The sequence below is a fragment of the Odontesthes bonariensis genome, chromosome 3 (genome assembly GCF_027942865.1).
Source record: "Odontesthes bonariensis isolate fOdoBon6 chromosome 3, fOdoBon6.hap1, whole genome shotgun sequence".
Classification (NCBI taxonomy): domain Eukaryota; kingdom Metazoa; phylum Chordata; class Actinopteri; order Atheriniformes; family Atherinopsidae; genus Odontesthes; species Odontesthes bonariensis.
Genome location: NC_134508.1, coordinates 19138499 through 19151321, shown reverse-complemented (window position 1 = coordinate 19151321; position 12823 = coordinate 19138499). Strand labels below are relative to the sequence as shown.

Genomic DNA, 12823 nt, shown 5'->3' with positions numbered 1-12823 from the left:
GGAATGGACAACTTAAAATCACACATTAACCTAAAGTTAAAAAAAAGTGTGCACACTAAAAAACAAACGTGCAGTCACTGCAATGGGAGCAACATGTTTACTCGTTTGACCATAGTTCTGTAATGTGAACTGCAGTACTACATATGGGTTTTATGAATCTAATTTGTTGAATTGATTTAATGTTTTTTTATATATATAAAAAGCTGGATTTTCATCTGTAGGCTACTCATGAAACAATTAACCACCCTATTATGAAAGGGGTAAATAACACTTAAGAAAAAATCCTTTTCAGCTCCATTAGTTTATCGTTGTTTTGCTTATCTTATTACTCTCTGAAATCTGCTTAGCATTTTGTATGCTGATTACTTGTTTGGGGGGTCTTTTTAGAGGGTTAAACTCTGGGAATCCCCTAAAGCTTCAGCACGAAGGCTTAAATCTTGAAGACGCAGAGGGTTCATTTTAAGCCCCCTCCGCCTCCACCCACACTTCCAATTTGAAAGCCGCCTCTCTACCGGGAGAGGAAAGCTCTTTTTCGGTCAGATGGCGTGCTGCAGTCCGCCCCCGTCATTCTCCAACCCACACAGACAGCAGAAAGACTGCCAGCAACCAATACGCTGCGCCGGAGGAGGACTTTTGCCAGTGATTTCAGACGAGGAACGATACGCAAAGGGGATTTACTACGGCAGTCCGCGCCGTGGAAGCTGACGACAAGAGGTAAGAGGAACGAAGAGGATAATCACTGCGAGCAGGATGTCCTCCTTTAACATCTGGCTCAGGAGCAGCTGCCTCCAGTTGTTGGTTTTACGTATTTTGAGTGTAGTCTGTGATCCAGTTGCTGTCTGACTGTGTCTGTAGCTGCCGTGTGAGTGATCAAATGACACTGTATTTCCTTGTCAGCCTCACCCCGGCAGAACCGAGCCGAGACACTGCAGGATCCTTTGCTTAATAACCAGTTTCTTCTCTACACATCTGCAACTCTCTAACTGACCTGAAAAAGGTAAGACAAACTTGTATACTCGTGTATGTATTCATGTAGGAGCTAACATGAAAAAAACGTGTAGACATTATGTTTGTCTATTGTTCTCCAACGTATGCATAAACTACTTAGAGAATATTCAGCTGTTTTAATTGGACTTTTCACCAAGATAAAAGTATTAGAAAACAAGTGTTCTAGATGTGGAGTAGACAGCCAAGTCTTTATCAAAATGATTAACCTGCACAGGATTTCTCCACCTGCAGGTTCATGTGTTTCCTTTCTCCTGCCTAAACTTGCCAGTGCGGTGTGCCATGTCTCTGCCACGCACACTTGGGGAGTTGCAACTGTATCGGGTGCTGCAGAGGGCCAACCTGCTGGCCTATTATGAAACCTTTATCCAGCAGGGTGGTGACGACGTGCAGCAGCTCTGTGAGGCTGCGGAGGAGGAGTTTCTGGAAATCATGGCACTAGTTGGCATGGCCACCAAGCCACTGCATGTGCGTAGGCTGCAGAAGGCTCTCCGAGACTGGGCGGCGAACCCCGCCCTTTTCAGCCAGCCTGTCGCTAACGTTCCTCTTGGTGGCATCCCCCTGTTCAAAGTTGATGGGACGGGGACAAGTGGGTCAGCTGGGGGGCCCAGAAAGTCTGTGAGTAATGGGCAGCCAGGGTCCCCCTGCGAAAGAGAGGATCGGTTATGTCTTACTCCAATGCACAGTGGGAGTCCAAGAAGCCCCTGCTCCCAGGCCTCTCCGCAGCCACCAGACACACACTACAGGGAAAAACTGTCGCCCATGGATCCACACTGGCTCAGCTCGGAGCCGGATGGGAACGGCACTTTGGCTTCTGCATCTGGAATAGAAGAGGAACCGCTCAGCCCACCTCTCCTGTCAGCATGTCCCCCTGGTCCATCCACATCTCCGATCCCTTCTGCATCCTTTGTCCCAATGTCTCTGTCAGCCTGGCCCGGAGGACAGCTGGACGCAGAGACAGCGAGGGCGGTGATGGAGAGCGTGGACCGGCTCTTTAGGACCCTGCCCAGGTCAGATACAGCAGAAGTGAAGACTCTGCTGAGGATGAACAAGAAGATGGCAAAAACTGTGGGTCACATTTTCAGGATGGGTTCCCAAGATGCAAACAAGGAAGAGGAGATCCGAAAATACAGCCTCATTTATGGACGCTTTGACTCCAAGAGGAGGGAAGGCAAGCAGCTCACACATCATGAGGTAAAAGCATCAAAGACAAGAGCTGAGACGAAGTTTTAGAATTTATCCCATCATGCTACATATCTACAACGACCCGTTGTTAAGGGGACTATAAACCAGATGTCAGCTTATATCTTAAATTAATATGTAAATAGTTTTAAACCCGAATGCCATTTTCATTTTCTCTACTTTTCTTTCATTCTGTGTTTTTTCTCACCCCAGCTGATCATCAATGAAGCTGCAGCCCAGTTTTGCATGCGCGACAATGCTCTTTTGCTGAGACGGGTGGAGCTCTTCTCTCTGGCTCGGCAGGTGGCTAGAAAATGTGCCTACACCTCCACACTGAAGCATGCAAGGTAAAGGTGTTGGCTGTAGACAAGAGGGATCTGTTGAGCAGCAGTGCAGGACCAACACAGCTGAGAAACCTTCAGCACTGTTAGGGGCAGGCAGGTTGAGTTTCAAATTCAATTAGATACACGTTTAAGGCGTCACTTGAAGACTCTAGTGGAATAAATGTGAATTAAGTCATTTTTAGATTGTAATTGCATATGCCAGGTGGTTTGTGTGAGTCATCTGTCATCAGTTGATAAGTGAACCCAGTTTAGATCACTCCTTTGTAGTTTCAATTGAATGAATTAATGCTGGAGCCACACAGGGAAACAGAAAAAAAAAACCAAACAAACGCACGTGGTAGTTACTATGCACAAAACATTTTCTTGTATTTCATGAAAGTAAATATCAGAATTTTGTTCAAACTAATCTCCATCAGAATGAGTCAGTAAGAGAAAGTAAAGCCTTTATCACGTCTTTTTAGTGGTTATAGTATCAGACGCGTTCATTCCTGTTTGATTCGAGACACTTTCTAACAAATATTTGTTTGCTATTCTTATTCCAAATTTCTTCAGGATCACATTCGTATGTCAGAGTATGAAAACCACCTTGAGGAAAACAGGATTTTCTTGTTTTCATATTAAGAATAAGATCCAACTAGCTCATAAATATGTTGTGCAGGGATTATGTTAAAAACCTTTTGGTTGCTCTCCTTGATTTGATGGACCACAGGGGTTAACTTTGCTTTCCATTTCTTAATAGAAATTCAAAACTCTTCTCTCATGTTCATACTTTAATGTTAACTTAATGCACTCACAAGTATTTTGATAGGTACATGGCTTTGATGTTAACCACAAAAAAAGCTGAAAATATATTCCAGGTAAAGTTTGATCAAAGTTTTATTCCGTGTGACTTCTCCTTTGTGCCACTACGTTTTCTTGATTTGAGATCTTGAGGCTCGTGGCTTTTTCCAAAGACCCTCTGTTTTGTTCCTTTTTTTTTTTCAAAATAATGTTTCAAACTTTCACCCTCAGTTTTTCCCTCTTGCAGGTCGAATGCTGATGAGAACAGCAGCCTGTTACAGAAAAGAGCGAGACATGAGGTGAGTCTTCACAGCTGCTGCTGGGTAAAGCTCAGCTCACCTCATCTGAAGTGGCTCATCGTTGAGCCTGTATGGTGTGTTTTAGGTGATCGTGCCTGAGAGTGTGTCATCACTCCTCGGAGTCGAAGGAACCGAGAGCTCGACTCAGAGAGCAGATGACGACAGCGTGTCTGCAGAAAGCTTCGACAGTGCATCACATGGTAACGTTTCAGAGTGATATTGTTTTTGAAAAATGATTGAGAATAGTATAAAGGTAATAAAACTTGGTTTAAACTCGTATCTGTTCATTCATAGACACCAGCTCACAGTGCAACCAGTCTCCATCCCCCCGTCCCAACACTGACTCCTCCAACCCTGCCAGCTGGAGTCGCCATCTCATACAGCAAACTCTAATGGATGAAGGGCTGCGACTGGCTCGGATGGTGTCACATGATCGGGCAGGAAAGCTCAATCTGGGGTCAGAAGGAACTCACTCCACAGGTGACTTTTCGAATAATTATGTGTAGTATGTGCTTAATGATGGACTCACAATAAAGACGTATTTCGTGATGTTTCTATGCTTGTTAAATTGATCGTTTATTTTGGCCATTATGCTTATTCACTTTATTACAAAGAATTAGAATGACACAATTCAAACAACTTCATTAGAGTTCACTCAGAGAGTGGGAAAACAAGCAGTTCCCCTCAGGTCCATTACATCATATTTACTCACATTTACCAGAAAATGTTGAGTGCGGTATCAATCATTTTCATCTAATAGTCAGCAAATAAATGTTGCTCCCAATATGTCAAACCATTGCTTGAAGGTGTAGGTGGATAAGAGTATTAAAAAGTGGTTAAGATGTTGGTGGGGTTGAATTGAAAATGACAGACAGAGACTCCCTGAACCTCTCCTAACAATGAATATTTTATAGCTCCACAGTTTGAACCCTGCGTGAGTCACAATCTCTCTGAGGTGACACCTCCCACCATGTGCAGCTGAACTTCACCAGACTGTAAATTAGAGAGGATAGAAGTTAGAAGGGGAAACAGAGGGAGGTGGTGGGGAAGAGTGAGAGAGAGAGGGGGGAGTGTTACACTGTTATAGCACTTCTTTAATACCCTGTTACTTTTCTTATGCATCACAGCTTCTCACAAATAGCAGCAAGAAAGAAAAAAGTAACTGATCTGGGCAAGTTAGTCGTTCTGGGCTGTGATAGCCAGCCGATGAGATGCAACGAAGGTGGAGGAAGCCAGCAAAGACATGAGGGGGTGGGAGAAGGGAGGGGAGGGGAGGGGGGGATAGGAAGTACTCTGTGGGCGACAGAATCGGACCCCCCCCCCCCAACCACCGCCCCTCCCTATCAGGGACTGACGTCAGAGTGTGTTAGGTGCGTGGGCTGAAGGGCGGGATGGATGGGGCGTGGGGGCGATGGAGTGGGAGGTAATTGGAGGGGCGTTGCATTGACTCACCAAGCGACAGTGTACAGAAATAAAACCTGTGGGCAGGGAAATGGCACAGTGTTTTTTATACATCTTCTCCCTCTACCAAAAGGACTGCGGAAATAACAAAAAATGACATATGTTTCATCTCTGGCGTCGATCTCCCTCACTTTGTCATACGTTTGTTTCCTTATCTCTCACTCATCCAAGTTTCCTTCTGTGTGTGTCTCTCTCTCATTAATCTGAACATTCTCCCACTTCCTTTTAACGTCACCATGTTCGGTTGCAACTTATCTTCCGTTGTCACTTTTTATAGTCATATCGAAGATCATGAATGATAGAGGTAAATGTATTTTTTACTATCACTATATTTACCTCACACATTAAGATACTTTTGTAAAATTATGTTATTTTTCATAGTTTTACTGTCCAATGATACACATCAGTGCAACCGTTGCCATACAAAAAACCTGTAAACATCAAAATTTGTTAAATTTACTTTCTTTCTTGCCTTAGCACCAGCCAAATAAGACACTGAACCCTCAGTACTGGAGATTCTGTATTTCACCAGCTTGGGCTGGTCATATAAACCATGATGATTTCCCTCCATGTGGGAGAGTTTCCTGCTGAATTCCCCAAACTAAAATGCTAGTTTCATCTTAATTATTGTGTTTCTGAGCTGGTATTTATCCTCTACCTTAGTATGACTCACTGTAAAACTGTATACTCTCAATTTTTGCTTTCACAGAATCAAACATAGTAGATTTTAAGGCGCTACAGAAACTTCAGTGCTCTTTACGTGCTATTCATTGGTTCTCTTGCCAGTATATCTTCTTTTGGAGACTCCAAAGTTTGTTTTCGTATCAATTCTCATCTTGAAATTTACATCTCTCCACAGAGCATGACATTAAAGTGGAGCGGCAGAGCTTGATAACAGTGTGCAGGAGCAGTAGCCCTTGTGTCACCAAAGATCCAGCCACCATCCCCAACCACCGGGGGAAATGAAACCTTCTGCGGTTATCAGGGAATTTGTGGTCGGGCCACCTGTGAACTCTGCCTGACTCTTCTATACATGTCACAAGTGCTGATGGAGAGAGGACTCTTATTGACTCCAGAATTAATACAGTAAAAGCGAGAATTTACCAGCAGCGGATATTGTAAGCCTGCCGTAACATATAAACTCTTCAATTGTAAATTAAGTTCCAAATATTTTGTTTTTATATCCAAAGGACAGGAGAGACACTGTTTTTTTTTTTATCGTATGGCCGTCGTGTCCGATTGAGTTCAGCTGAATTATTTTACTGTGAGCGTCTCTGTGTGTTGGAGGTTCCTCCTGCCTCTGGTGAAGCTGCCTCAGCACAGCAGGGGGCACTGCAACTTTGGAGACTGAAGTTCCTCCGACACTGTCGTCGTGTAGAGAAAATGTGTTTTTCTTCAGTAGAGTTATCCCTTTCAGCAAGTTACAGCATAATACTCTGAAGCTCCTCACCCTCAGGAAACAAATGGATGTTCTGTTTTTGACAGAGGTCAGCGTGTTCAGACGAACTCTGATTTGATCGATATTTATGTCGTAGTTGTAAAAAAAGCATATTTAGCATGTGTTGACGATGTCTGAGAGCATGAGCATAAACACCATCATCAGGGTCACACGTTCTTTGCTGCATCACCCATCAGATCAGAACAGACTGATGTGGATGAAAAATGAAGACATGGATGTTCAGCATCCCCTTGCTCCCATCTTTCTGCTGCACAAAATCGCTGATATAGTGTTGTTTTATGAACACTATTTCTGATTTGAGGCATTTTGCTATCCTTAATTTTGTGAAAATGTACTCATTTTCTGATCTGAGTTGCTTGAAATAAGAAGACCAGTGACTTTCTCGAGGGCCATCCAGCTAGAGGATGTTTGTTGACTTTAACTTCCCTCCCATCTAGGTTTTAATGTTGTACACCAAAGGTACTATTGTACAGTTAAAAAAAAAAAAAGCTTAATTCAAAACGAGATGGCAAGATTCTGAATTATACATTTCTTTTTTTTCTAAATAATTGAGACATTTTCAGAAACGTGTTCACCGCTTTAGACTTTTTACCAGACTTTTTTCGGGCGTACTGAAAACGTAGACTATGATGGTGTGATATTTCAGTAGTCTTAGGTTAACAAGGTTATCTTTGCATAATTTCTGCTTTTTAAAACAGTCGAGATGTAGGCTAGAGCGGAGTGACTACTTTCTCTTTTTAAGCTTTAGTCTAAGCAAACGCAGAAGTTGACAGAAACTTGGTGCTTCATTTTTGATACAGCAGTCCCTTCAAGTTTTGTCCCCAGAAGGAAGTTTTAAACATGTATTCAGTCAGTTGATGTTGACAGAAATGTTATGATTTTTCTAATCTAATCACAAAGTTTGTCAGTGAGGTAGCTTGCTGTGCATTAGTTACACTTGCCTGTCTTTTGAACATTACTGACCTCTTGAGTTTATTATGTTGCAAAACAGATTATTTATTTTGTTACATCTTAATAAATGTTATTTTACTGATTTAAAACCATGTTGCATTGTTTTCCACAAGGAGCAATTTCTTTCTTGGCAGCTCTGATGCGTGGTTGAGGCTGCAGGAGCTGCGTCACGCAGCCAGCAACACCTCTGCTATAGTCTTGTTTTCTGCACTGATGCTTCAGGCGTCGAGCCTCGAGCCCGCCGTGACTCACCAGTACCGGTGATGTCATTAGCACTCATCCACACAGACACTAGAGAGCATGAAGACACACAAACCAGACCTTGGACGATTCAGACAAAATTAGCCTTGCTATTTCAGAACAGTTAACAATTCTCAGTTTATTCAATCACAGTAGCTGTATGAGTAATGGTAGTAATCACAAAGGTAACGTTAAAAAGTGTCAAAAAGTTTTTGACATTGCTATTCGAGTGTCACAGGTCTTGTTCAATTATGACAGGCCTTGCAAGGAAATTTGGTAAAACATACATTTTCTCCAGATGGTGAATTGTTAGAAAATATCATGCTCTGACTGTTTATCAATAACCATAATCATGTCAAAATGATCAGTTAATTTTAAACCATAGAGCTTCCAACATGTTCCGTATTAGTAGAAACCTCGGCAGTATTTGTGTGCTTCGCTGGTCATGTGTTAATGCTCGAGTTAAAAATGCCTTTTGATCTGGATTATGCAAGAGCGATTACACCCAAATTGGTGTTTTTTGCTGCGATTATGAGAGTGGCAGTCAATGTGTCAACAGATAAAGGAGCTGCCATCATCAGTCAGCTGTCAACACCACTAATTAGGGAGTTAAATCTTTGAGTCTATTCTTAGGGCTCATTCTTCCCTCGGTAACAGAGTCAAGCAGCAGACATCTGATCTGACAGCAAAGAGCAGATGGACTGTTATAGATGATGACAGCTGGAAGTCACATTGTGAACATTTGGATCATCCAGACGAGTTTTTAGAATTCTCCAGAGCAAGCAAATGATATTACTACATAAGAATACTGTAGTCATTGGCACACGTTATAGATCATTTTCTTAAAGTTGACCATATAAGAAATGCCAGGATCTGAGTGTCAGGTACACCGAGTAAGAAATACAGCTTACTTGAGTCTCTTCTTTTCATCAAACATTAACAAGCATTAAAAATTACTTTTCTAGAATTTCCATCCAAAACCAAGATAAAAACATTAAAGAGTTACTTTAATGTGTGTAACATTCACTGATTTGTGACGGTCAAACCCATTTCACCCTGTTTTTACCAGCACTGTTTAAAGAGAAGATGACACCACATAAAAGTTGCCTATTTTATTTCGACCAGTTATTTCATATAAGAAACAGTTGAGTACTCTGTATCGTACATCATGAATGACACAAATGCACATCAATAAAACAAAATTACTTTGCTGCATAAGGTAAACACTGGGGAGGACTATTGTTTTCATGGTCCAGTGACAACAACTAGACTCAGTCTTTTCATTCTGGAAAATAACGTTTTAAAAAGTCTGCCAGAATATCCCAATCATCACAATAAAGGTCATATGCCTTTAGCCTAAGTGACATGGGTGTAGAGATGCCGAAGGAACTCTCCTCCTGTGGCTGCGTCTCCAGGAAAAACCGCCTGGCAGAACTCGCACACATGAGACTGCAGCACCACGTCCGACATCAGTTCTCCACCCGACTGGCTGAGGAGGCCACCGGCCAGAAGGGAGCACTCAGTCACAGGCATCTGACAAAAACACAGAGGAGAGGAGGAAGTTTGAAAAAAAAAAAAATCGTACGGAGCAGAGACAGAGTTGCTATTATCCTGTGAAGACACTCACCCTTGCTGTCTCTAGAGCCCTGTCTTCACCGGGATGATTTTGCCCTGAAGTTTTGAAATTGCTGGACGAGTCTCCGTGACACCTTGAGGAGTCCAGAGTCAACATGAATGGATTTCTTTTCTCTGCATTCACATCCAGCTTTCTCTGATAAGGCACGTCAACGCTTAGCTTTAGCAGATCTTCATCAAGCCCAGGAGTCCCCACGTTTCTGGAGGGGTGATCAACACCACACACTGCTGCAGCTGTTAGAGGTCGAGGCTTTTCATACAGACGCACAGGGATTTCATGGGTGCACTGGACCGGGATGGAAATCATATCACTCACTTCTCCATTAGGAACGGTGGCACCTGCATACGAATAATTATTCATGTGTTTAACCCCTTAACCTTTCCGACGTCCTGCCAGCGGGACGTTGCAGATACAACTCTGCGGGACGTCGGATCATCAAGGTTAAAGTATAATGATAGACACACTGTTAATAAGCATTCAAATGCAGACCTTGTTGTTTCTGCAGGGCTGTTGTGAGTTGGTGCAGCAGAGCTGCCTGTCTCAGGCAAAGTGACCTCAGGCGAAGAAACTGCTGGTACAGCTCACTGTATGCTTCCTCCATCACACCAGTTCAGGGAGCTGCTGCCAGTAAATATCACAGAGCACATTTATTTGAAGCTAAAGCACATGCAGATATTGTGGGTAACAAAATCAGCAACAACACAAGCTATTCTTTTTTTAAATGAAATGTGGACGTGTACATACAGCATAAATAACCCTCACAGATGTTTACATTCGCCATGTCATATGCTCCAATGCACCCCGATAATATCCCAGATGCTGGATTATTGCAATGAGAGCAGAGGATTCTTGACATCAAGTATCTGCGCTTGTAGGTTTTAACAGGCTGGTGACTTTCTCCCACCTTTTTATACCTTCTCTTGTCAATGAACTGTTGTGTGATGTTGCACTACACATTTTTCTCTCACAACTTTTCCTTTTTTGCCCATGTCCCAACTTTTAAACATTTGTGATCAATTATCAACACAATCTTCAATTTAGTGTTTGAATTATTTGCAAAAGCTTGTGTTTCTCTCTTTAGTTACATTTTACGCTTTTTTGGAAATGGTGTTAAATTTACCAGGCTGATAACAGCCAAAGCTGCAGGAGGTCTCGTTACATTTTAAGGTTCTAGGTGATAAACTAAAGTACTGGGCAAAATAGAAGTTACAGGTTTGCCGAGGTTATGCCATTTTTTCTTTCCAGGAAAGGATCTCTGTAAAAATGTTTCATCTTTAATATCAAATATTACTCTTTGAGACAGAAGAACGGAGTGTGTTAATTTTGCTACTGTTCGGGTTTTCATCTGATGACTAAAGGATGGGATTCAGAGCTGGGTGCCTTTTAAACAAGCTGCTGGAGGAAATTATTTTTTCCATTTAAAAGAGTGGGAGAATACAAGTCCAATGAATCATATGAATCAGCTACTGTGCAGGGTGGCCCGTGTTATGTGCCTTTTTAGCGTCATAGCATGTACTAAAATGTACTAAAACATTTTTCAGGTTCATAAGAAATGGTTGCCGCCCTCCCAACGTCCTCATTCTTGTTTCTATTTTTAAACAATCAAGATTTGGACAGAAAATATGGAGGTGTAAGGGAAAGACTGAAGGTGCACTGATGTGATAAGCCACAAGCGTGTTCTGGCCTTTTCACACCCAGCACATAAACAACTAACGATCAATGAATAGTTTCCTTTTTCTGGCCCTTTAGAAGTGTATGAAGTTAATAGAATTCCTACTTCAAACCTGCTGGATCTTGCATATCAGTATCACCATACTTACCTCTCTCAGCAGGAATGTCGAAGTCCTCGTTCGCTCTTGCAAAAGCTGCAGTTTGGAATTTCTGCTGCCGGACCTCAGTCTCGATCGGGCGTCCTGTTGTTGTAGAGGAATAAAAGCTGTCTCAGAGCTTAAATCTAGATCCAAAACCCATTTACATTCACTTATCTGTGATTCTTTGCGATTCTTACATACAGTCTTCGTACGAGGCCCAAACAACCCCAGTCAAGGCATCTTTTTCTTTTCTCTTTTTGACGAATGAAGATTATACTCATCTAGTTCTAAAGCACACTCTGTATTAGTAACTGCTAATCATAAGGAAGTAACTCTCAAAAAGAGAGAACTGAAACCTTTTGAGTATAAAAAAAGGAACTGCACCATCTCTCAGTAAGACTAACACTCTGCAGAAGAGTAGGTTAGTTTCGACTCCAACGTAAAGCTCTATTTTTACTGTAAAGAACGGAGCACAGCCTCAGTCTTGCTTGACTGTTTGGTTGGGTCAGAAAAGTTAGAACTCAGACATCTGGTTGTCATGGAAAAAAAGAAGTTTCCCAGTGTCATGAAAGAATCCCTCAGGAATGTGTTGTGATGGCGTCCTGAGGGAATTACTGTCCTTTTTCGGAGCTGCTTCGACTGTTTTAAGACTTCTGTTGGCAATCACATCAGTGCTCCTAAACTTTAATTGTGACTTTAAGAGGTTTAATTTCGAAAAGTTGTCATTGTCTGAACAAAAAAATGTGGGTCGGTGTTTATCATCAATGCAAACAACCCTGTGTGAGTCAGATTGAGTAAAATGAACAAGGTTGCGTTGCAACTGCTCAAAAACTACTCAACATCACACAAAGCAACAAAGTGTACACATTTATTCTAGTCTCAGAGAGAAAATATCAAATCTCTCTACTTTCACAAAGTTGTTTTTGTCTTTTATTGCAGGTACTCCAACTCGTTGCTTCTTCTTCTTCTTTTTCTCTTTTATTGTTTATAAACATATTTAGGGACATGATAACCAGAACACAACAGAACCAACCTCTGCCCTGACGATTGTGTAACTTGCTGTGGATGTGCTAATGTAACGCTGCCATATGCTCAGCTTCTCTAAAGTATGCGGAACTAAGATTCATTGCGATTTCTGCCCCTTTTTTAATGCCAGCAATTAATCGTGTGACGCGTCGTGAATTTGTGATTAAAATTCAAGTTTACTCACGCAAACAGATCGATTGTTTCCAGCAGGAGGTGTCACCACCCAAAATCGGATTATGGGAAAAGATCCGTACTTTTACCTCCATGACGTCACTACACACGACACCTAAAAAAAAAAACGAGCTCACCTGCGTCAACGAACCTGTAAACCTGCCAAAATGTCACTTCCTTTTAACAAGGCTGCCTTCAACATAAAAGGCTCAGCCTTTTTGAAAACTACAACAATAAAAGAGTACCACCAGATACAGAAAAAAATTCCATCCATCCATTTTCTATACCCGCTTAATCCGTCAGTCGGGTCGCGGGGGGGTGAGCCTATCCCAGCGGTCATCGGGCAGAAAAAAAAATCATTTATCAAATTTTCATTTAAAGTTTACTCTCCAATTATATTACCTGTGAACTGTATTTCATCATATAGATAAATATAACAAAAAAGTTTCAGCTGATGC

The 12823-nt window shown here is 41.9% G+C and overlaps 2 protein-coding genes across 4 annotated transcripts; one reads left to right on the top strand and one right to left on the bottom strand.

Moving 5' to 3' along the window:
- The first annotated feature begins 464 nt into the window (after positions 1–464).
- Positions 465–7573, top strand: nab2 (NGFI-A binding protein 2 (EGR1 binding protein 2)). Its single transcript, XM_075460775.1, has 8 exons — positions 465–714; positions 898–997; positions 1240–2199; positions 2401–2534; positions 3559–3610; positions 3696–3810; positions 3905–4090; positions 5931–7573. Exons 3-8 carry the CDS (start codon positions 1288–1290, stop codon positions 6035–6037), a joined length of 1506 nt encoding a protein of 501 aa, XP_075316890.1. The 5' UTR covers positions 465–714; positions 898–997; positions 1240–1287; the 3' UTR covers positions 6038–7573.
- Positions 7574–8818: 1245 nt separating this feature from the next.
- On the bottom strand, positions 8819–12489 carry LOC142377048 (uncharacterized). Of its 3 annotated transcripts, none has more exons than XM_075460771.1 (5): positions 12379–12489; positions 11178–11270; positions 9847–9978; positions 9349–9695; positions 8819–9254 (listed from the first exon to the last, which is right to left on the bottom strand). In XM_075460771.1, the coding sequence occupies exons 3-5, from the start codon at positions 9956–9958 to the stop codon at positions 9078–9080; spliced, it is 636 nt and encodes a 211-aa protein (XP_075316886.1). In that variant the 5' UTR covers positions 9959–9978; positions 11178–11270; positions 12379–12489; the 3' UTR covers positions 8819–9077. The 3 variants fall into 3 exon arrangements, with proteins under 3 accessions (XP_075316886.1, XP_075316889.1, XP_075316887.1); XM_075460774.1 differs by having other exon boundaries at positions 9847–9975; XM_075460772.1 differs by lacking the exon at positions 12379–12489 and adding an exon at positions 11370–11477.
- Between the last annotated feature and the right edge of the window lie 334 nt (positions 12490–12823).

Bases quoted from the DNA above. Each gene is read 5' to 3' on its own strand.
- LOC142377048 (XM_075460771.1), bottom strand. From the start codon at position 9,958: ATGGAGGAAGCATACAGTGAGCTGTACCAGCAGTTTCTTCGCCTGAGG. The intron at 9,696-9,846 runs GTCTGCATTTGA...ATTCGTATGCAG, and splicing joins AGCCCTGCAGAAACAACAAG to GTGCCACCGTTCCTAATGGA. The intron at 9,255-9,348 runs GTGAGTGTCTTC...TGTTTTTGTCAG, and splicing joins GGGCTCTAGAGACAGCAAGG to ATGCCTGTGACTGAGTGCTC.
- nab2 (XM_075460775.1), top strand. From the start codon at position 1,288: ATGTCTCTGCCACGCACACTTGGGGAGTTGCAACTGTATCGGGTGCTG. The intron at 2,535-3,558 runs GTAAAGGTGTTG...TCCCTCTTGCAG, and splicing joins TCCACACTGAAGCATGCAAG to GTCGAATGCTGATGAGAACA. The intron at 4,091-5,930 runs GTGACTTTTCGA...ATCTCTCCACAG, and splicing joins AGAAGGAACTCACTCCACAG to AGCATGACATTAAAGTGGAG.